Genomic DNA, 23,655 nt, shown 5'->3' on the forward strand with positions numbered 1-23,655 from the left:
GATAGCACTGGCAGGGAAAAAGATAGCACACTACATGTGCCTTTTAACATCATTACGTTACAATGTGATTTCTCTTACTAAGTGGGGGCTGAAGAGGGTGTCCAGTTTTTGTACACCAGCCTGCAGGATGGATATCAGGGCTATCTACATCAGTCCAATAGTCATAAATACTATCCCAGCCATCAAAATGAACCTAAAATAAAAGAGAAGAACAAAACATTTTACATCAGAAAAATTCTCTATAAAATCAGTTTCCCTAAGTAATCTCTAAAAATGGGATGTCCATTATTGAAGTCACTTTAAGAGAACTGTCAGAGTTACACAAAAAATACATGTGCATTAGATTCTGGACCAGGCATACTGTCGCTGAAGGGAAGAGAGAGGTGTCGTGGTTTTTTGCTGTCTTGCATCATCAGGCTCAAACCTCAGAAATAAAGCAGGACAAGTTTAGTTCTCACATTAATACTTAAATTAAGCATTAATTTCTGCCTTTTTTTTCCCTCAAAAAAAGTCAAAAATCCAAACATCTTTTAATCCAAAAATCCAAACATTTTTTAATCTCCTGTTTGAACAGGATTTAGGAATAGCAGAGCAGTAAGCAAAGGACTACAAAAGAATTGCATTTATCCATAAAAATATAAACCAACAAGTAAAATTTTTACTAACATCAGACTATACAAGATAAGGAGTTGAAACGGAAGAGAAAAGTATGTGACTTCCCAGAAACCCACCAGTATGGGCTATACATGTGCTTTTTTTCAGGTGAAAGCTAAGTATCTTCAAATCTTACTTGAAGTCTGTACTAGTAAATAGCTCGGATCTCTTATGCATGCATGTGTGGATGCATGTACACATAGATACATACAAATAGAGCTCTTTCAACATATGCTACAGAGTCAAATTACCATCCTAGAAGTTAAAAATCCTGTCATTTAAATAGATTAGACTGGATAAGGGTTTGGTTGGTTGGTTTGGGGGTTTTTTTGCATGACCAACTTAGAGTTTAGATAGAAAATGCGTAGGTGTAAAGATATTAGTTTTGATGACTCCCAGACACCAGTTAATTCAGATTCAAAATGAAATGTCAGGTGTTATTTTCTGCTTGAAATACGAGGTATGTCTAATCTGTACAAACTGCAAAACCAAGTATCTTTCAAATCCATCTAACTGGATATCTGGAATACACTAGCCCTTCTAACAGTAAAGTGCTTCAGAGCATAAACTGGTTTTGTAAAACACATGAAAAATAATTCAAGCATAACAACTTCTGTAAGTTTGCAATTCCTTAAAAATACATTATCTGAGATTAATCCAATCTAAAGTCCGTAATTAATATAAACTTCAGAATTACAGAAGTCACTGGCAAGACACGAGAGATCAGGGTTATTTTCTCGTGTCTCACTTAGATGTCTCACCTCTCCCTGGATGTTTAAAGACACAGATTCAATTAACCTAGGCCAAATATTTTATGGGCCCTAACACAAACATCATAGCAGACCTTTGACACTTAATATTAAATCATTGCATTTCTTGATAGAATAGACAACTGTCTTACAACAACTATTCCCAAAGCAATTTTCCAACATATTGAACTCTGCTTTATAATTACCTACGTCAGCAAATGTAACTAAGGACAATAAAACAACCCCTTCCAAAGGAATTACATGCATATTAATCAGTGAAAAGGATGAGCAAAAGCTTAGCAGGACCCAACAATGTGACTCATTTTGTCCTGTGCTCAATTTTCCAACCATAGGATTCTGGTTTTACAAAGTACTCATCAGTGACTCAAGCAGGGCAGTACAGTAAGACAGAGAAACTTACTTTTATTCTATAATCATCGGTATCTACAATGGTTGCTACTCTGATAAATACTGGATTTCTCTTGTCAACCACTTCAAGTTTCATGTTTTTCTGAAAGCCATGAGAAGGTTTCTAGAAAAGCAGAACAATATTAACAGAAGAAAACCTCAAAAATCTCACACAATAGTAAAGTATATAAAATCCATAGAAATTTTTGTCTTCATTTTCTCAGATCTGCCCTCTCCCTCCAACAAATCCAAGCATAAAAACGTAATTTAAACCAGTGTTATTAAATTAGAAAAATTAAGTAACTACATTGGGATTCCAGCTTCTCCTGGAATGGACAGGATTCAAGCCATGCAAGCAAGTTAAATGGGGATCTTTATTTTAAATCAGTTGGGTTTTTTCCTAAATTCCCTAGAGGAGTTTTCCCAGAGATTTGGTCAATGGTTTCATGTGAACGATGTATTACATACCAACAGCTTGAAATGTCTATGAAATTGTCCACAGGAAACATATTTGTGCTTTTTAGTATGTGTTTTTGCTTTGTGAATCAAATCTTTTTCAGTCTCCTACTGAAGACGTTAACCCATGGTATACTAATAATAAATACTTAGAACAAACACCTATTTTGTAATCCTATTTTGGCAGAAAAGGTGTCTTTGTTTGGAGTACCAGATTTTATCTCTGCCATCTACAGCTATGAAATTTAAAGCAAAAGATATTTCCATTTAAAAGGAACATATGCAAAAAACAGATTATGTTTTTATTCTAGATTTCTAGAAAAATAACATAAACTGTCTCTTTAAGACTTTCCAGACCATTGGTGCTTTTTTTTCAGCTCAGCTTAAGAACTCTGTTTTCTCCCATAATCCAATATAAAATACTGCGACTGCCTCAGGAAGACTTCACCCAAACTCCAACACAATCAGCATTTTATTCCCAGTAAAGCTGCTTGCTTGTTGTTTATCACAATTAGTATTAATATGGTTGTCATTATATTAGTTCAGAAAGCAGGGAGGTGTTTCTCTGGCTGTGAAACCACAAGACAGAGCACAGCTAACCCACATGTAGTCAAGCTCTCCTTCGCCTCCATCCTCAAAGCCAGCCAGCCTGGTCTAAGCTAACTTGTGGGACCTACACCATCCCCAGACACTCCCTGCTAGTATGGTTTCTGGAGCAGGGCTGAGCCAGGCCAGCTGGCATTCTGCCCGCTTAATGCTGTCAATGCCTGCACACCTGTGGTATGTTCTGTTCAGTTCTCCAGTGCAGACACAAACAGACGGACCTTGCTGGCTGGAAGACCCTGTGGGCCACCGGTGGGGCATTCCCACTGCTGAGCCTGCAGGGTGGCTGTTGCCTGAACTCAGGGCGGCAACATTAAAACATGGATGCTCTGGGACAAAAAGAAAATGTTTGCTTTTAGCTTGATGTAGCCAAGGTCACAGGCCTCCTCTGTTTTGCCAAGGACTATACCTCTCAAAAAATAACCAAACATCTTCCTAATCCTCACTCTGAGTATTCTTGCTAAGACCGTAAGAATGAGTCATGTCATTAAGTCAGACATATTTTGGGGCGATAAACTGCAGCTCAGTAATAAAGCCTGGTGATCTCCTGATCCCACGAACTGCTATAAGCACCACACTTCTGCTTTCATTAATCCAGCTCTTAGCAAAGCGTTATTCAGAATTAGTGACCCTAGTCGGAAAAGCCGAGTCAAATAGGTTCAGTGCGCTGTGAGACAAGGGGCTGGGAGCTACCAGCCATCTGATGCTGGCTCCTAACAGCAATCCTGATCTGCATTACTGACCAGCCCACTTTCCTCACTGAAATCCTAAGAGCTCATGAAAGATGGGTGTCACTGAAAGAAACTAGCAAGTACAAAGCTAAAAGAAAAGGATGTTTCCCACAAACATCATAGTTACGCCTGTGGATGCTGCCCATGTGCCCTACTCGCAAGCTCACAGCTGAAAAAGCCTGCTGAAGGGTATTAAAGACAAACACCCTCTTGGCTACTGCCAGAGACAATGGACTAGATGGGCAACCAGACTGACCTCCTAGAACAGTTTTTACATTCTCACTCTATTTACTGCACCATTTAAAATGTATGGATAGAAATACATCTGTTCAAAATATGTTATGATGACTCACTACCTACCTCATTATTTCTAATAACCAGGCAGTAATTTCCCATAGCAAACTGCATTCATTAGTAATATTTTGTAGCATTTAATTCCATTTATAATGATTAAAATAATAAAGTAATAGTGATTTATAATAATAATTATCTGATTTCTAACAGTGAACTGAAAACCTGCATGAAAACAAACCACCTATTATGCAACTAATTAACTGGATACATTTGGAAACATGGGAACACCATATATGTATTCTCTTCTTTAATTAATTACATGCTTTTCAAAGCATGAAAAAAATATAAGCGTTTTCTCACCACTTTAAAAGCCCTTGCAGGTGCAGGTAATGAACTGGTTTCTTCCAAATACTTCTCCCAAGAAAAATGCTTAGCGTGTGGATAATCTGGCACAGAAGAAAAATGAGCAAAATTAAACACAGCAGTACAAAACCCCAAAATTGATGTCTAATTTACAGAATGCCTAACGATTTCATAATGCTGTTCTGATTTATGCTTCAGATTTATAAAATAAGTACAAGAAAGGCTATTCTAAATTGTCTCTGACACATTCACCATGCAGGTTAAAAAAACTAACAATCTCCTCACACACGATACTCAGTAGCTAGCAGAAAAAGTCACAATTCCTTTGGATATGAGAATATAAATAATGTGGACTGAAAAAACCTGTCCATTCAATTAAAGAAATTATTTTAAGTATTATAAAGCTAATATTTTACAAACAGTAATTTACTGGCAAGCACAATCTAATCAGTGATAGCTTTGTACCACTTTAGAGCACACCTGACTACTTGTTACTCTTTCGGCGAATTTCTTTTAACTGAATTTCTATAAAAAAGCCTGGACATTTACGATATGAAAAATTTACAGATATCATCAAAGAAGATGTTGCCTTTTTCAGAAAGTGTCATGTTTATAAACACTTTATGCAAGAAACACAAAGACAGCTTTGCTCTTAAAGAAAAGGCAGTGCCTGTCCTTTGCCTTTACTCTGCACTAGAAGTTTGACGTTTAAACATTATGATTCATAATCTAGAACAGAACAAAACCAATTCAGATTAATTTTAAAAAGGATCTCACTGAAAAATAGGCTGTAATTAACCTCCTGACAGATTGCTTACGACTTTTCAAGATTGCTGGCTATTAGAATTTCTGTCAAAGTTGGTTTTAATTTTCCATTTTCTCAGACCACAGATGGCAGTTTCCGCAAGAGAGCATTTAGATCATCCAGCTATACACAACAGTCCACAAAAACAGTGGTGGTCTTATATTTCATACTAATTAATACACTTTCATTCTTCTGTATCTCTCTCATTGTGTCTTCTTCCCTTCCAAAGAGCCCTTACAAATTTGATTCCTTGATCATATAAGGCAATCTTCTCATCAACTCATTATCTTACATATTTAGTTCACGTGAAGATGTTTTTCTTATGCAACAATCTCACACACCTAGAATTTGTTTCAGCAGCATTTTCACAGTGTGTGTCTCAGAGTAAGTGAATACAATCAGCCAAAAATACAAACTTGTTCAGATGCTAAGGGGTATCTGTCATGAATAGATGTCTCTCTACTGAAGCAGCATAAATGTGCATACCTAACACCTAATGCCTATTGTACTTCTACATTCACTATATTATGTCCTGTAAAAAAATGCAAAACCTCTCAAATACCAATTCTTAATCACCGAAAGAAAAATTCAGAAGAGGTAACAATAAGCTTATTGTAAGTTGTAATGCTGCTACCTCACTATAACCTCCTTAAATCTTTCAGATGTGTAATAAGATACAAACCTGGTGGAGTGATGAGAGTTCTTTTATGTTCTTTACACCATCCAACAGGATGAATATGTGGACTAGCTGCCTCACACCTGGTGGAGCAGGAAAAAAAAAGTGATTGATAATGTAGTTCTTCAGGAAGTCCTATTATGCTTAGAAAACGAGACATGCAAAAAAGATTTAACAAATTCCAGATAACCTATGACACCTTCAATTTACACTTAAACTACTAACATAATCTGAAGATATGAACATATTTAGCACACCCTTGTTACCACTTAAACAAGCATCAGGTTTTATTTACAATGTCAATGGAAGATCAAAAAATAAGTCCTTTAAGTCAGTGTTAGATCCATTTAGGAGATAATAATATATAATAATATAATGCTGGACCTGAAAAATTCACATGTAGACACTCTTGGTAGAAACATGTTGGCTGGTTGCAAGAACACAGTAATCCCATCAAAGACAGATGGGGTTTTGCAATGCCAAGATCAAAACTTTAAACCAAAAGCTTAAAGATCTTGATTAATGGTCCAAGTTACACCTGGGAGCAGATTAGAAAATCATGCATAACTGCAATGCACTGTCAATAACAAGTACTAATTCAAAACCAGATTCTGAGTGGTCTGAATGGAGCTATAAACAAGTTATTATAACCCAGCAGCACATAGGCAAAGTACGTCTGAGAAAAAGTGTTCAGCAAAAAAGAATAAAACAGCATTTTAGGCTCCAAACTGCCGGGAAGAATCCCGAAATAATCAGTGATCCAAGACAGCAAATTGCTCTAAAAAAAGCTGATCAAACTCTCTTACTCAAGGGACTAACAACTTTTGATATCCTCCGTCACGTGCATCAAATTTTGCACTAGTGCTATTGCCTGTGGCATGCTACAAGAACCACTGAAGACTAATTGAGGCAGTGTGAGCTACACTTGACATGTGCTGGCATCTGTCTGAAGCAAGGAGAGATAACTCTCACTGTGCTCACTGGTTCAGTTACATTGTGCTCAGAAGAAAGTGGCAGTAGGTCCTGGCTATCAAGCTCTGTTAGCAACTAAAAAAAAAAAAAAGACACAATTTTATATCAATTACACAAAGGTAATTGATATAAAAGCAGGTAAGAAAAAAACGAACATTCAGTATTATTAAATTATTATATAGAGAACGATAGAACTTTATTACATTTGTTTTATTATTTCATATCATAGCACATTATGCACAACAACATATAATCTATAAGATATGTAATGTATATGCTATAATTATTACATAATTATGCAATATTATTAGGAAAAAGGTAAGACTGATCTACAGGAAAAGTAAAATGCCATCAGACTCTGCTGTGAAACATGCACCATCCCTATTGTCTGCAGCGATACCTAATAATTGTTTTTGAGTTGGCTGAACAATTAACAGTGATTTTTAAAGAAGTAGATAATACGTAGTCAAGGTGACTAAGGAACATCATGTTGACACAAAAAGCATCCATCTGATTATTCTGCATGGCACTGCACTATGCTGTGCAAACATACTGTTTGCTTCTATTTAGCTGGAAATTATGAAATCCAACAAAATGCAGCCTGAGTAAGTTGAAATAACTAAGGCCTTCATTCCAGATTCCCCAGTAAGAGATCAAGAAACCATGCTTAAGCAGCCAAGCGACATTCTAGATAGAAACACCATCTCTCCCTCCTGCTGAAGGAATGCTGCGTTCCAAACACTTCTCAAATATTTAATGAGAAAAGAAGACAAGCAGAGAGCATCCATGCATGAAGACATGTATTTCATATACAATAATCATTGCATAAAATACTGAAATACTCATGTGATCCAGTTTCTATTTAATCCTTCACTGAAGTCTATGTCTCAAATGTTAAGCTGGAGAGTAACATGTATTCTCTTCCTTTCCCCTCAATCCGAGTTACTAATGCAAAATACCTAACATGGGTCTGTTCTCCCTGACTGTTGTAATACAATCATTACCTGCATCTACCCAGCAAGTATTAGCATTCTGGAAGTTCATATTAATGAAGTTCCCTTAATTAGCAGTACTAATTTATATTTTTAAAAAAATATCACATTAATAAAATGTAACATTTAAGAGGGTGCAATGAACTGTGCACGATAGAAAAAGAAGTTGAAGGTAAATTAGCAGGCACCCTAACATCTTAAGGCTCAGATCAAAATGCTAGGTCTGCTGATCTTGAATACAAACATCTTCCAAAGACTGCAGAAGGAAACACAGTACAGAAGAGACTCTAGACTGAACCCTGGGCTACTACCACATTGCAGGTTTGAACCTGTGCTGCATAAAAGAAAAAGGAGGACCATACCATATTTGGAATACTGAGAATAACACTAATTTTATTATTTTTTTTAAATCTGAGAAGTAATTTTACATGATGTCTAAAGTTCAATATGGATATACTTAACAGAAACGTAGGTTGGGTGCCTCAGATGCACCATCTCCGAACAAGCACTCCTCTAGCCTTCTACCTAAGAGTCAAGCACTAATGATGAAAAATACTGGCCAACCTACTACAATTATCTTGTGGCTTTATGCATGAAACAGCTCTGCTAGTACATCTTTGTAATGACGCCAAACAGATCAACTTCTAGCAGATAAGACCTACCTTTGATAGACTCTCTAATGGCTCTGACAACAGCCAGGGATTCAGCTTACTTCCAGAATACCAACCTTTTGTCCTACTGCAATACATAAAGCTATACTATATGTATTTATTATTTATAGTATCACACAAGGTACTCTCTAAATCACTGAAGCTGCCATTAATAAAAGGAAACAAAAGGACTTCTGTGATAAGTTTGCACTGTTAAACTCAGCAGCTGACTCCTAGGAACACCTTGCCCCAAACAAATCGAAGAGAAGGTGAGTGCTTCAGGCTCCGTCTGTTCTCTTCCCTTCTCTTTACAATAAATGTGAAGGGAAGCTAACAAGCAAGGGGACAATACTGCTCTCTTCTACCCCTCTCAAGTCAGAATTTTACGTGGAAGAATTTTTCATGGATGAAGTATCCTTCTGCACTGGAAGGACATATTCTCTTACTTCCTGAAACGTTTTGCAGTAAAGTCCAAAACAGTATTATACTTAAAATTATGAGGTGAACTTGTGAAAACACCCACCAGGACAAACCTTCTAAATGCACTTGTTCTGCTTTGCTTTTTCAAGCATAGTTTGAACAAACATTTTTATAAAATTCTGAAAAGTAAATGCCACTGCACAAACTTCTTGAATAAGCAAGCATTATCATCCATTTCTCTTGATCTGAATTTAACAATCCGTATATATGAAACAGATTTTTTGGAAAAATTAACAGGACAGCTTCAAGAATAAGCAAGTGACCAAGATATGTCGCAATGAAAGATCCACTCATGGAAGGTGCTCTGCCATTATAGTACTGGGAGCAAACATGGAACACGTAGCAACAAGTGCTACACACCACAGCAGTGCAAAATAGCACTATAAAGCATCCACAACATTTTGATTTGCTTTAAAAGAAAACCGCAGTCATTACAGATGAGCCCGTTAGAAACATCTGTAACCACTGTGGTCTCAGGAAAAAAACCAACCCTGTTCCCGCAAAACCAGGTCACACAGTCCTTCTTTACCTACTGATTGCACACAGCCTTTTAGCTTCTAACAGTCCATTTAACAATAAATGTAGAGATCAGTAGAAGTCAAACACAATTTAAGGTAAAACTATTATGCTTTAATGTGTGTTATTTCATGGACATATCATCTGGTTTGGAAGAACAACAATCTATCACACTAAGCCCAAGACTTGTCAGCTGGAATGCTAAAGGCTACTCTGACTTTTCACAATCAATTTGCTGCATCCCATAGCTTTTTATCTCCTTTGTTCCAAAACAGAAGGCAGATCACCCGGCTAACGTGCTCCATAAAACATGATGATCCATGAATTGTTAGGATGCTTCCTAGGCCAAAAAAGGTGACCACCACTAGCAGGAGCTAAGAATTTTGCATCTCCAAATCTACCTACCCCTGGACCACAGCAGAGCACCACCACCTTCCACCAAGCAGTGGAGTCACCGGTGACACAGGCACGCTCAACTAATAAAGCAAGATTAAAATGTCCACACAATTCATGCCACTTGCCATCCATTCCTTCTGTTGTGTGAGAACAAGCAGACAGAAAAAGGCATCTATTATCCATACTGGAAACTGAAGCTAAACTGAAGCTGAAGTGAAGCCAAAAGCAGCAGAACCTGCCAGCTGAACCCATAAGAGAGCCACGCAGAGGGACAGAACAACTGGCAGCTCTGCTGAGTTACGGACAGCTTAACTACATGTTAGAAAAGATGTCAAAGCAGGGAAGAGCTACGCAATGTGAAAGGTCAGGAAGAAATTCTGCGATAAGGAAAGCTAAGGGCAGCTGATGACATGCCCCCCTGGTGGGTGCACCACTCTGTGTGAAAGGAGCATGTGTGCAGTTCAACTGTCCTTAACTGACAGCACGACGGCACGTCCCAGTGGGAGTCTCAGATATGGAAGAAGATTTAGTATTTTTCTGTTGGTCACTGTCAGCTGTACTGTTAATTTTTCCAAAAAAAAATCTGTTTCATATATACGGATCGTTAAATTCAGATCAAGAGAAATGGATGATAATGCTTGCTGTTAAAAAAATGCATATTCAATTCTTTTAGAAAATTATTTTCCAAACGGGTCTCCATCTGAAGATCTGGACAGAGTTTTTATTTAGTAATTGGCATGTTCTTTAAAAGAAGCTGTATGTGTTATACTCATTTGCTGTTTTGAAATAATTTCTGAAGTTCTATTTTGGGGAAACAAACCTTTTGGTATTTTGATTTTCACTTTACTAAACGTAGATATAATCTATAACAAAAGTGTTATCTATGAAAAACTGCTCACACGTTTGTTAAACATGCATAAATAATAATATACCCTCAAGAATGCTACTTATACAGCTTCTTGATTGTGAGAAGTCAGTCATCTAACTGCATAAAAAAAAAAAATAAATAAAGGAAAACATAGAAACCATCCTGCAGCCCCATCTAGTGTATAAGTGAGAACACTTCATCACTGACAAGTGTAAAAGCAGGTTATTTTTAAGTAAAGGCTTCCCAAAACGTGGCCCATGGGGTTATAGTATGCATCCAGAGGTGGTTCAGCAAGCCACATAACCATATTTCCTATTTAAAGTCTGATAAGACAGCTGCATGGTGATTTCCATGAAATTGCAGAGCTTTAGGGTCAGATAATGGTCCATTACCAATTTAAATAGTTAAAAGCATGCACTGTGACTCATGGTTTTTTAAGATTGTTTTATCTTCTTTTTGACATAAAACAACCCCTTCAAAAAAACCTGTTCCTTCCAAAGATACAGGGGAACAAAGTTAATTATCTCAAAAAGGTCATGGAGAACTGGAGAGGTGCCTGAGGACTGGAGCAAAGCCAGCATCACTCCAGTCTTCAAAAAGGGCAAGAGGGAACTACAGGCCAGTCAGCCTCACCTCCATCCCCAGAAAGGTGATGGAACAGCTCATCCTGGAGGTCATCTCTAAGCACCTGGAGGAAAACGAAGTTATCAGTAGCCAACGTGGATTCACCAAGGGGAAATCATGCCTGACTGATCTAATAGCCTTCTATGATGGAATCACTGGCTGAATAGGTGACTGGAGAGCAGTGGATGTTGTCTGCCTTGACCTCAGCAAGGCCTTTGACACCGTCTCCCGTAACACCCTCACAGGTAAGCTCAGGCAGTGGGGGTTAGGTGAGCGGACAGGGAGGTGGGTTGAGAACTGGCTGAATGGCAGAGCTCAGGGGGTTGTGGTCAGCAGCACAGAGCCTTGCTGGAGGCCTGTAGCTCGTGGTGTTCCCCGGGGCTCAGTACTGGGTCCACTCCTGTTCAACTTATTCATCAGTGACCTGGATGAAGGGACAGAGTGTACCCTCAGCAGGTTTGCTGATGATACAGCACGGGGAGCAGTGGCTGATGCAGCAGAAGGCTGTGCTGCCATTCAGCGAGACCTGGACAGGCTGGAGAGCTGGGGGTGAGGAACCTCAGGAAGTTCCATAAAGGCACGTGCAGGGTCCTGCACCTGGGGAGGGACAGCCCCACGCACCAGTACAGGCTGGGGGCCGACCTGCTGGGAGGCAGCTCTGTGGAGAAGGAGCTGGGAGTCCTGGTGGGCACAGTAAGTTGCCCATGAGCCAGCAGTGTGTCCTGGTGGCCAAGAAGGCCGGTGGGATCCTGGGGTGCATTAGGAGGAATGTGGCCAGCAGGTCGAGGGAGGTGATCCTCCCCTGGTACTCTGCCCTGCTGGGGCTGCATCTGGAGTGCTGTGTCCAGTTCTGGGCTCTCCAGTTCCAGAGAGACGGGGAACTGCTGGAGAAGGTCCAGCGGAGGGCTACAGAGATGATGAGGGAAATGGAGCATCTCCCTTACGAGGAAAGGCTGAGACAGCCGGGCCTCCTTAGCCTGGAGAAGAGAAGACTGAGAGGGGACCTTATCAATGCATACAAATATCTTGGGGGTGAGTGTCAGGAGGATGTGTCTGGGCTCTTTTCAGTGGTGCCCAGCAACAGGAAAAGGGGCAACGGGCACAAACTGCAGCACAAGAAGTTCCACCTGAATAGGAAGGAAAACTTCTTTACCTTGAGGGTGACAGAGCCCTGGCACAGGCTGCCCAGAGAGGCTGTGGTTCCTACATCTCTGGAGACATTCAAAACCTGCCTGAATGTGACTCTGCAACCTGCTGTAGGTGAACCTGCTTTGGCAGGGGGTTGGACTAGATGATCTCCAGAGGTGCCTTCCAACCCTCACCATTCTGTGATTCTGTGGAAAATGAAACAAGATGAGCACAACTTTTAAGGACTTAACTGTTAGCAAAGTAGTAGATGCTGGTGGAGAACAGAACTGGCCTCAGTCTCACACCAAAATCCAGTCCTTTCCAAAACTCATAGATCAGAAAATGGCTCAGAAAATCAAAAGCTGGTGTGTCTTCACAATGCACTTTAGAAATCGTTTTTTCTATGCTAGACAGGAAAAGAATGGTGAGAGAAGCATGGGACATTGTATTTTCTAACACTCCTGGTAAGCTGATCCCAAAAGAGCTGACTGTAGCACCTTCTCTGCAGGCAAAGTTCAGACCACGCCGAGGATGAGGGCAGCCATAGTCCTCTGACCTAGCAAGTTTGGGCTGCAGCATATCCAGCATGGCCATCACTCCATCTCTCCTGTGGGCAAGCAACAACAAGCTAGCACAGCTTAACCCCCTTCACAAGCTCTGGCAGTGTTTAGGTTTAGTCAAAAAAAAATCAGGAAGCTGAGATGACATAAGTCTGTGTGTAAGAAAAGATGCAAGAGAATGGAGAACCGAAAGCCAGCATGGACCTGTAGTTAAATCACAGTTCAGATGTACCCAAAGATTCCCAAATGCTACTTCTAGATTCAGACAGCCATAAGAAAATTTAGAAATTCCACCCACAGGGAATGTCTTTGGCTCTCAAAGAAGTATTATTTGTTTCATAAAAGAAGATGGGACAGATGGCAAGGACCTGACGGCTTGTGCCATATAGGTCAAAATTCTCCTTCCTGAAGGAGTCTTTTAATTTGTCCATTTTGTTCACTCTGCTTCCTCTAAAAGCCACTGGCAAAGGATAATTTAACAGGATTTATAAGACACTGAAAGTATCACCACCATGCATTAAAGAACTGTAGTTATGGCTAATTCTGGCCAGGGTACTTACTTTCAACCATTAACGTATTTTCTAATGCTCAGGAAAAAATCAGGAAGGGTATCTTCAAGCTTAAAGCCTGAAGCCTAATAAGCTTACGTGATGGTAACAGATTTCTGTTGCCTGAAGTCCAGCAAAGTCAGTCAACTGCCTTTTACTTATCCAAGAAGAGGAAAGAATTTTTAACCTCAATGAAGAAGTTCAATCTACTCAAACTAACTAAATCACAAAAGGTATACAGAAAGAAAAGGTGTTTGAAAATCATCAACTACATACATTAAATACATCATTTCTCCTTCGTTACAATTCTGAGATTGAAACCTATATGCAGGCACAGGGAAACTGTGAGTCTCCACTCTGGGTAAGCCCAACAAAACTTTTCCTTTTTTGTTACAGAAATAAGTTGGTAGGTTTTGAAACTTATGCACCTAAGATATTTTAAGGCCCCTACAAACCTAGTATCTAAAATTAAAAATGTAAGTGGGATGCATTCAGGATGCATTTTCAGGCTCTCTTTTGATCAGACACTCCACTGTTATTTTCATTTGCTGTTCTTTCTCACATTTTCTTTCCTTCCTCCTCTATTCATTCTTGATCTCCATCATAGCAATGCAGAGAGGTAGGCCACGCCACTCAGGACTTAATTTCAACACACTTCCAGCAGCATCTTCTTGCTCCTTCCAGAAAGGTATTTTTACAATTTCACCAAGAGAAAAAATCATCAGCTTGGCTTCAGTATAAATATAGCTCCAGTGATTTCTCACACACCTATACATTTTCTACTTCTATTTTCCCTCATCCTTTAAGCAGATGTTATTTCATACATTCTGCATACGAAATTCAGAAAGCCCACTTCAGAATACTATGACGGCAAAAATGTAAAGCCTTGTTATATACTTAAAAACTACTTTTCCCTCTTCCAAGATCAGTAGGCAAAATTCCTGTTGACATGGGAATATTAACGAGCCTGAAATTCAGTGTATGTCTGCTATACACAGTTTTAGAGAGATACCTATGCTACCTCTGAACAAACTACAGGTTATTTTGCATTATGTTTGCCCTAAAAGCCTCTACCTAACTGCTGTTTTCATTATTAATTAATGGAATAACTGTTATCAGTGAGCATTCAAGTATCAGGTAATTCAGAATACCTTTTCCCCATCCCCAGTTTCCTGCTGGTTTGTGAGGAAATGTATGTTCTGTGTTACTTCTTTATAGAAATAATCATTAATTTTTCTGGTCTTTGATTCATGGCCTATTATCTTGACACTCAGTCCCTGACCTCATTGAACTACCTGTTCACCGCTGCTTCAATAATTTAGTTCTTCTACAGCTTATTTGTCACGTAGCCAATACAATCATTATTTCAAGAGATGGACTCATGAAGTTTTGAAGTTACATAATAGTTTCTCATTGACGTAGTGCCTAAGCAGTCATCAAATATAGATGAAAAAGCCCCTTTCATTTATTTTTACAGGCTCAACTATGCAATTAAGTTGCCACTGCTGAACCCAAGACGTGGGCTTACAATGCTGTACGTGTTCCGCGGTAACTTACTCTTCGAAGAATGTAAGGTACATTACTTTGCTCTAAATGATCTGCCAAAAGAAGATGCAAGTGCAAATACAATCCTGCACTGTGACAGCCATAGGCTGAATCTCCTTCAGTACCTTTATGCTCATAGTATGACCTACTCCATTCACTGACCTTCCTACATAGATACACAGAGCCCTCCACCATACAACATGCAGAAAGGCCATCTCTAACACAGATCAGGATAGCAGAATCCCAGTTTTCTGAGGAATGTAGAACACAAAAGACCAAAACCAGGTTTTGCCAGTATCCTGATGACTTACAGAAAATGGCTAAGGTTCAGTCTGAACAATGTAAGTGGATCAAGAACCTTATGAAAAAATGCAGCCCTTCTTTCAGTTTACAACAATATGTAAACCTAATTCCAAGTGCCATTATAGTCACATCATTATGGTGCACACTCTTCACTACAGGTATCAACCTCAGAAACACTATGTAATTGAAATGAGAAATTAATCCACAACTCCAGATGTAGCAGCACACATGAACACTCATTTAGCACAATTCAAAATTGTTTATGTGCAATCTGACATTGGAAATTTGATTCCTCCGGTCTGCCACTGAAACATACTTTGGTGGTCATGATTACAAATCTAGCAAAAGTCGGTATGGTAACTGTATTGACAGTCTGGAAAGTATCACAATAGTCCTTAAAGCTAACACATTTCTGATACGTCTCACTAGGATACAAAACACAAACATCATACCAGTAGTCGTAACTCTCATCCCAGTTGTCAAAATGAACCAGAAAACGATTGTCCACCATGTCTGTTACCGTAGCAACACAAATGAAAGTCGGATTCTTCTTGTCTACAGCTTCCAGCTTCATCCCCACTCGAAATCCCGACGGAATCACTGTCTACATAGAGAAAGACATTTAATTGAAGATGAAGACTACAAATCCAGAAATCTCCCCAGTGTCTACAATCAATATACTCATGTCATTTCTAAGTTTCCCAATTAGCTGCTCCAACAAAGTGGCAGCAGCCTAATTAGTTGACATGAGAGATGTTCAAACACAGACTCATGGTGTATGAAATAAAAAAGCTCTAAACATGCTGCTAAAATTAAATGTGTTGGTTTTAACTGTCTTAGATACTCTCTCTGAAAGACTGTGCTTGTTCCACAACTTTATGGTGCAAGACACAGTATTAGTAACAAGTCTTAGATTTCATTTAATATACTGTTTCTGAATGTCCCACATCAGATGTTTAAACAGAACAGTTAAAAATTAATGGATCAGAATTACAGAGGCGAACTGAAGTGGAGATTGTTATTCAATTTGTTGTAACCTTTTCATCTCAAACTTCAGGTCTCCAGTCTGCCATCAGCAAAATATGCTGTGAGTCTCTACCACACACATGAGCATGCCAGCAACTTTCCACACCATTAGTAATAATTGAGTACTTACTGCATTCTGGTTTTCAAACAGTGATTTAGGAGCAGCTTGAGCCTTGCATGCCTTTAGGTATGAGGGCCAGCTGAATTCTTCTTCCTTATATCCTAAATAATGGTCATAAAAGAAGGGTGAGAAATGACAGGCATCAGACACAAGGTGCATGCAGGTGATTTCGTCATAATTGGTGAAGATTTTTTTCCCATCTAGTTCTGAAATGTTTCGTACAATTTCAAAACTGAAAAGATTATGCACTGTTAACTATCTATTCTAATTTTATATAAACTACACTGATAAAATTTACTTTAAAACTACATATTAATTCTATCCCAATATGAACTCAGCAAGTCTCTGAGGGAGCACTGGTTTGGATTATTAGAAATTTTAGCACGACATACCTTAGAGGAGCTTACAGAGTTCAAAAGAAAGTCGATGAAGCTTTTCTTATTTTATTTGGGCATCTGGTATTACAAAGAGGAATAATGTTCTCTACTTATGGCTGGCTGAACTTCCTTACCAAAATGTCAAGCTTTCTTTACACTAACTGAGGAAAATACTCTGCTTTCTTGAGCTGCACATTATTAGTTTCTTATAGTTGGCTAGGACTAACATTTGAACTGTTCCTAATCTTCATCTGGGAGGAAGAACAGTCATATAAATAAAGCACTAGGCAAGAACTCAGCTCAGTCTCAGTTTCACCCTCAAAAAAAGAGCTGGGGAGCATTTATTTCAAAATCACTGCTCTATCCCTGATCTCTGACCTCGTAGTCCTGGCCATCAAGGGACCTGAAGGTCCTCAAGGACCAGAACATCTAGGGGCAGCCTAGGAACTAAAATCTGTAATTCTACCAGGTATCAAAAATCAGTCTCAATAAGGTTATCAGTTTTATACTAAAATATCTCTCTCCCTTCAAGCAATCCTCTCCAAGTGGCACAGGTTACAAGTCACCTCTGTGTCTCTCCCCAAGAAAACGGCACCTTACCTCCTCTCTGCCTCGCAGGCACCAACTAACTTCCCTTTGGTGGTCTGACTGACATGCACACAACCAAGCTCGGGGCAAGCGTTCTCCAGTTGCTTTTCAGTTTGTTGCTTCTACTTCAGAAAAAGCAAAAGGCCTACAGGCCCCAAAGCTCTTCCCACTATGTCAGTCAGTCTAAAATAAAAAATTCCCTCCTCCTGCAGACTTCACCCTACTACACCCTCTACATCCTACTATCACTAATACAGCGTGATCACTACTAGCTTTAAAACAGCTCCCTAGGTTCAAGCAAAACAGCTGCTTACACCATCAATGCCCCAGGACCCCTTATGCATTTACACTGTAAACTCTCCCCTGCATGGACTTTCTTCATTTTTAATTCTATGCATACAGCACTTGGGAAGAAATCTAGATTTCTGTTGACAGTTTGCCTCTTCTAGTTTCTTAGGGAAGAAATAAAATTATCAACACTATATTGAACTGCATAAAATAATTCACAAGAAGCTGCTTGTACTTCAAATCTATAAAACAATGCTAATATTTGGAAGCAAATAGTCTTTTTCTTTCATTCTCCTGTTAAATAATAGTTGCAGAAACATCCATTTTAGTTCATATGTTACAATCCAGTAAAACAAGACCAAAACCACCATAAATTTCAGTGAGTAATTGCCTTTACTGAAATGGGTCACCTCTGGACTATTTGAAATGTTACTCAAATATGCTATAGACAACAGCTCTGTTTAACCTTCTGAGAATCTCCTATTTTCAAAGGAACTGCAAGTAAAGAACCCTTTAACTTCACCTTCTCTGCATATGGATTTCTCACTTTTCATTTTAAATACTAGCCAACGTAAATCAACCTCCAAGTCTAAACAATGATACTTTTCTTTATACTCCAATTGTTTCTTATTTTGATACACTATAACTGCAGATCAGTTGAAATATTTTTAAAGGAATGCGGTACCAATGCTTTTAATTTCCCCTTTGTAATTTTAGAGGATATTCAAACTTAACTCAAAGCTCACAGCAGACAACACCAAACTCCCACCTACTATGTGTGATGGGATCAGGTACTGGTACTGGGACAAAGTCCAAGAAAAAAAATGGTTTTGGTAGACTGTGAAACCATTTCTGCACAGCGTGGGTCTTCCTGTCACCAAATGAGAACGGGGGATCTCTAGCTCCTACCTCATCTCTCAGAAAAGGACCAAAGGTGAACTTGATTTAGTCACTGTAGGTATGGAAGAGTCAATGCAGTTTTTATTTTGGGACCTTTAGTAACAGACAGTTTTCAAGGCTCTTCCCCTCTCTGCTGATGGCAGAACAACTCCTCTGAAGTTGGCTTCAGAAGACTGGTGGCCTCTGCTGCACCAACTTCTCTCTTTCGCACCCAACTGATTCTTGGCTTAATCCAGGCAAAAGCAGTATTACCACGGCAGAGCCCATTATAATTCTGGAAACACACACATATCCATCCCCTCTCTGCAGGTTTTACCTGAGTGAGACAGAAACACAACCTCGCCTGCACACAGAACAAACAGTGTCCTGAAACACCACCTTTTTTCCCTCCTGGGAAGCCCAGCTGGGTTTTGCTGCCCCCTCCACTGTGGGAGCCCCACCGCAGCCACCTGCTGCCTCTGCTGTCATGAGGATGGGAGGCACCCTGCCACGTGGCCTGTCCTGCCTGGCAGCACGCAGAACTACCCACCCCTTACGTTCTAATAAGCAAGGATATAAATACGTATCAGAGTGCATCTTGACTAATATTCTTCCTTTCTCATGTCCCTCAATCTCCCCCACAGTCCTCTCCCATCACAACACATAGCCTCCCATCCCTCAACAGGAAAGATCAACTGAAGCCTCTTTGGAAAGTTACCCACTTTCACCTCCTCAGAAAACAAGGAGTCAGTTACTGAGCCCCCAAATCCCCCTGGAGCACACTCTCCTTACAAGCCTCCCCTGTGAAGCAAGACTCTTCTGCCCAAGCTTGCAGGAACAATTAAGCGGCGCCACACTGCACAGAACGGCAGCAGGAGTATCTCTGCTCCTTTCTCAGGCCACCAGGTTCCAAACTGTTTATGGTTTACATCATGAAGGTCATAAATTTGCACTGTATCTGGAAAACGAATGGCTACTAATGCAAACCTTTGAGTTCTTCTTTGAAGTGTCCTTTATATAAGATACCGTGCCACTATGTCCTAACTGGTATCAGCTTTAGTGTCCATATGATGTGCAATAAGCACTAAAGAAAAACAGTTAGTGAAATGTCATACCACAACAAAGTATAAGCAACCTTATAAAACCCCACAACCCAATAAAAATGTACAAGAAGCCCCAGCAACCTACAACTGGCATCTTCTCCCTTCCCTTGGAACAACAGAACTCCACAACTATCAGTAAAATATGAGTAGTGCAAGACCTCCTGCTGAAAACTAGAAAAAATATGTCTAATTGATGAATGGCTGTTCGCCCTCAGTCTCCTTCCAATGCATGACTACCATACTGCTTGCTTTTCCCTGTTTATCTTCCATCCTGTGTGCAAGTTCAGCTTGCACTGAGGACAACAGAGTAAGTCTCACGAGTACCAGAGCAGGTTTTGGCAGTCACACGATACCTCATCAATGATGAAATGGTTTACTGCTGAGGTGAAGCAGCAGCCAAGTCATACAAAGACCAAAATATTTTGAAGGTCTTGGATAAAAACATCAGAGAACAGTCTTGCTATTCAAAGTCAAGAATATGTCTTGGAAATAGTAGGAGTACATGGCTGTGCAGGACTGACAACCAGATTCCTGACAATTCCCTTCATATCTTCCCCTAACTTGTCTCCCTCAACAGCTCTGATAGGCTTCAGGACTTTCTTAAGTAAAAGATCCTTCCACCACTTCAGAATGGTGAAAAAAATAAATATAAAAGAGCAAGCTTCCCACCAACTTAAAACTAGAAGAGAAACTGAAGAAACTTTTCATAAAAGTGAGTCAGAGAAAGTAACTTTCCTCCAGCAGCAATAATTCATGGTTAACAAAAGGTTAAGCTTTCTAAACCAGGCATTTAAGATGGAAAAGATAACAAACCTTTGTCATAGATACAAAACTTACTAAGCATCCTGTAATAATATCAGTAACTGTAACTGGGGACTACCCATTTGCTACATACACCTTACTAGTTCAGTGGAGGCCAGCCTTCTGAGAAATCCCGATTTGTGTGCAAGAAATTGCGATTTGTGCACAGCCAGTTACGCAGAACTGTGCCCCAAGGAAAACTGCTGCATGGGAGCAGCAGCACAGAGCACTCCTGCCCTGTAGCCAGACTGAAGCTTGCTGAGCGCTCAGAGGAGCAGCTCATGCTCTTTCATACTCCTCCAAGGCTCAGCTGGAGAAATGCCAATCTCTCCCACACTGGCAGGTCCCCTGTCTCCATACTTCCAGTAGCTTTACTCTCACTTTCCACACCTGAGCACTTCCATCCACAGTTTTGTAATTCTCCATAACGCATCCTCTTGACTCTGCACACTCATTATTTTGCAGCCCTTCTAAACCACATTTTACCCCCACTGTGTATGTCAAAGCACCACATTCATATAGTTCTCTCTCCTGTCTTCATGGCTTGCTCCCTTCATCCCCACATACTTCATTCCTATTCCAAAAGGCAGCCCATTTATCCCTTTTTCACAGTACAGTTCAGTACAGATGCCCTCCATCTGCCAAAATAAAAAGTACGTAATCTGAAATAGAGTAATTAAACAAGCATGTATTTCAACACCTGTGTACCATTTACAAAAGACATGTACAAATTATGCTTTCAGGCTTGTAATCTCACCCTTTTTTTCTCTCTCCTGTTCTGTTCATTCCTCTTTTTGTCTCTATTTCAAGCTTACTCTTTGTGGAAAGAGCACAATCTTCCTTAGTCCGTGCCAACACGTGTAATAATGGTGATTGATATCTAGTAATGAAAATGTCCTAAGACCTTCCACTAAAGGATTCTCAGCTGTCTGTGAGACCCCAGTTTAAGCATGTATGTCACCAGTATGCTGCCATTTCATTTGCAATAAGCAGTCATTTGGGGGTCTAGGTTTGTGGCTTAACTTTCTTTCCTAATACCTTATGAATGACTCTTACGGTTCACTTTGTTTTCTTGTTTTCTCTGAATTTCCTCTGAATAAAAAGGTTAGGATTTCAACCCTGAGGTTTTAAGCAAGACTTCGAGTTTTATTTGCCATGTTCAAATACTCTGACTAAATGACCAAAAATGTTTCTACCAAAAATTTTACAGGATTACCTAGATAGTCTCAATCTCAGAACTATGGTAAACATACACATTGCAGACTAAACAGTACCTTTAGGTGGGTGAAGCTTGTGACCTGTTTTCTCACACCATCCAACAGGATGAATGTCTGAAGAATCAGCATTCACCCAGAAATCGTAACAATCTGGGTATCCATCAAAATGGAGGCGTATTCTGTAGCCACAAACCTAAAAGCAGGAATGTACAACAGTGTTTTAAGATGTCTGCCCTACACATAACAGCTTCTGGTCAGTATTACATACAATAACAGTATGTTTTCAGTCAGCCTTTTATTTCTGCTCAAACCAACACTGGATGAATAAATTCATTTGATAAAAAGGAAGGAATAAAAAAGCAAAGTTATTCTCAGTCTGAGTGCCTCCTCTTCTGGTGAAAGGAATTAACTAAAAGCTGCGTATCACCATTAGTGTTCAAAAACTTGTAAACTGTTCAACCCAACATCAGAATAAAACAGAAAACCTAAATAAGAGCATGAATACATCCGACACAATCATGGACAAAGTGCAGATAATGATGTTTTCAAGCTATCCTGATTAATCAATATGCAAGGAAGTACTCAACAGCAACTATGTTCAACAGGCTCTCCAGAGAGATGAGCAGTCAGTGGAGGTATCCCCCAGAACTTCATTACTCCATGTAGTAGTAACTTAACCACTGAGAGGAAGAGGAAAAGCAGGACACAATCCCTCTCTCTCTACAAAAGTTCTCCACATCTTCCCAAGTGTCAAATGCCATAACTTTCTCGCAGTCATCAGTGAAAATCTCTTGACATCAAGGTCACTCTATGTTATATTTAATTTATACTCTGACATAACTCTCAGTTTGCCATCTCCGAATTCTGTGGAATCCGGGTCATCCTGCAGAAAAACATGACCCATCACTTAGGGCCGAGCACAAGGTACACAGGAAATACTCAACCACTGACATACCACCCGCAGAAAATGGAAGAGATATCCACAAAAATGAGATATGGCTATGGGCCATGAAGAGATCTAGAAATGGGTACACAAAAGCCTAGGCTATTAACAGATAAACTGTAAAACTACAGCTGCCTAAAATGCCAGTGATACAGAGCAGAGTACCTACCTATTCCTGTTTCCCCATTTTAATTCACAAAACAAAACCAAAAAAGGATCCTTGGTAAAACTATGTAAAAATTAATGTAAGGTATGTTTGAAAAACATACAAAATGTAACTGAGAAACAGGTTCTCTTTTATACTACTAAGAGCAAACCAGCTATTCTTCAGGAAAATTATTTCATAAACTGCAGGAAAAAGACAAACTGAGTTTATACTGTATACTAACTTGTAGAAGTTGACGGTACAGGCAGTTTCTAGAGGCCATCAGCCTTAAAAAAATGTAGCACAACTACAACACAAGGAAGTGTTCCATATTTGCATCAGTGAAAAGAACAACTGTAAATACTATCAAACTTCTGTAAAACTGCTATATACCTGTTGTCATGTTTTTTCTACTTGTTTTCTCTTTTAAATATAGATTTAAACTACAAAATTACAGAAAAAACACAAATCATCCACCTTTTTCTCTAGCTGCATACATTAAATACATGTAAATAGCCACTGCAACGTGCTACTGGATATAGTCTTTACATGTCTGTCAGGCAAATTGACTACAGCATGATTAATTTAAAAGCCATCTTCCTACATACAGTTTCTTGTCTGCTTGTTAGGGAACAGCGAGCACTTTCAGCTGCTGCTGTTACGGTTCAGTCTTTCCTATAATCCCACACCACGGCTGCTCGCAGCCTCTGCTTACCTCAGCCACTGTGAGAACACAGTATATAGACTGGTGCTCAGGATCCACACCCTCCAGCTTCATCCCGACTTTGAATCCATTTTTGTTGTATGGGAAAGACTGATACTGCAATGGAAAAGAACAGTTTCAAT

General features: G+C 39.5%; 1 protein-coding gene across 11 annotated transcripts in view; it reads right to left on the reverse strand.

Moving 5' to 3' along the window:
- The window catches only part of L3MBTL3 (L3MBTL histone methyl-lysine binding protein 3), an 84,318-nt gene that overhangs the window by 26,809 nt on the left and 33,854 nt on the right, over positions 1-23,655 (reverse strand). For all 11 annotated transcript variants that reach the window (XM_055713731.1, XM_055713735.1, XM_055713738.1 and 8 more), the window contains 8 exons: positions 23,525-23,629; positions 21,779-21,914; positions 16,478-16,569; positions 15,774-15,925; positions 5,746-5,822; positions 4,256-4,341; positions 1,825-1,935; positions 79-193 (listed from right to left, as the gene is read on the reverse strand). In XM_055713731.1, the coding sequence (XP_055569706.1) occupies positions 79-193; positions 1,825-1,935; positions 4,256-4,341; positions 5,746-5,822; positions 15,774-15,925; positions 16,478-16,569; positions 21,779-21,914; positions 23,525-23,629 (874 nt within the window). The remainder of the gene's footprint in view (positions 1-78; positions 194-1,824; positions 1,936-4,255; positions 4,342-5,745; positions 5,823-15,773; positions 15,926-16,477; positions 16,570-21,778; positions 21,915-23,524; positions 23,630-23,655) is intronic.

The sequence above is a fragment of the Falco cherrug genome, chromosome 6, assembly GCF_023634085.1.
Source record: "Falco cherrug isolate bFalChe1 chromosome 6, bFalChe1.pri, whole genome shotgun sequence".
In the NCBI taxonomy this organism is placed as follows: domain Eukaryota; kingdom Metazoa; phylum Chordata; class Aves; order Falconiformes; family Falconidae; genus Falco; species Falco cherrug.